The sequence below is a fragment of the Egretta garzetta genome, unplaced genomic scaffold (genome assembly GCF_000687185.1).
Source record: "Egretta garzetta isolate BGI_Z169 unplaced genomic scaffold, ASM68718v1 scaffold379, whole genome shotgun sequence".
Taxonomy (NCBI): Eukaryota; Metazoa; Chordata; class Aves; order Pelecaniformes; family Ardeidae; genus Egretta; species Egretta garzetta.
In genome coordinates, this window is record NW_009260765.1 from 1 (window position 1) to 713 (window position 713).

General features: G+C 67.2%; 1 protein-coding gene across 1 annotated transcript; it reads right to left on the reverse strand.

Annotated features, from left to right (window-relative positions):
- Positions 1-41: 41 nt before the first annotated feature.
- On the reverse strand, positions 42-704 carry LOC118453036 (ranBP-type and C3HC4-type zinc finger-containing protein 1-like; the record flags this gene model as incomplete). The annotated part of the gene is made up of 2 exons (XM_035901518.1): positions 595-704; positions 42-315 (listed from the first exon to the last, which is right to left on the reverse strand). Coding segments are annotated over exons 1-2 (364 nt in total), but the record flags the coding sequence as incomplete, so codon positions are not given.
- Positions 705-713: the final 9 nt, after the last annotated feature.

The window sequence follows — 713 nt, forward strand, 5'->3', positions numbered from 1 at the left end:
TCGCCCTCCCCGGCGGTGGGGGGCACAGAGGGGGACCAGACCTCTCCTGGGAGACATGTTGGGCAGGGTGTTGTATTTGCGCCCTTCCCCGGCAGCGTCGCTCAGCGAGGAGGTGGAGCTGAGCATGACCCGCGCCTGGTCCTCCTCGTAGCGCTGCTCGGTCAGCTCGGCCATCTTCGCCGAGAGGAGGTAGAGGAAGGCGGTGTCGCCATCCCGGCGGATGCCGTAGGAGGAAACGGTCCGTTCGTCCACGCACAGGCACTGCCCGATGATCCAGCGCTGAACCAAGGGGTGGAACCCGTAATCTTGGAAGACCTGGGTGGGAGGAGAAGCTCGGGGGTGAGCCTGCAGCTCAGGGGTGAGCCCCACAGCTCCTCACCCCGCCCCGTGGCTCAGCAGGCGGCAATGCCGCGCCAGCACGCATCGGTGAGCCGGGGAAGAGTCGGCTCCACAAAAAGGGAGAGGAGCGGGTGGGAAAGCCCAGCCCCCGCACTGCAGGTACCATGGGGGCTGTGGGGACCCCAGGGACCACCCCCCCCCCGCTTCCTGGCCATGCCGCGGGGCTCGCACCGGCACGCTCGCGCCGCTCCCTACCTGCTGCTTGAGTGTTGCTATTGTAGTGTGAGCGCGGACCCTGATGGTGATGCTCGCAGAAGACGTCGCGTCCTCCACGCCGACCTTCATGCTGGAGAAGAGCGGGGGGCACCGTTAAA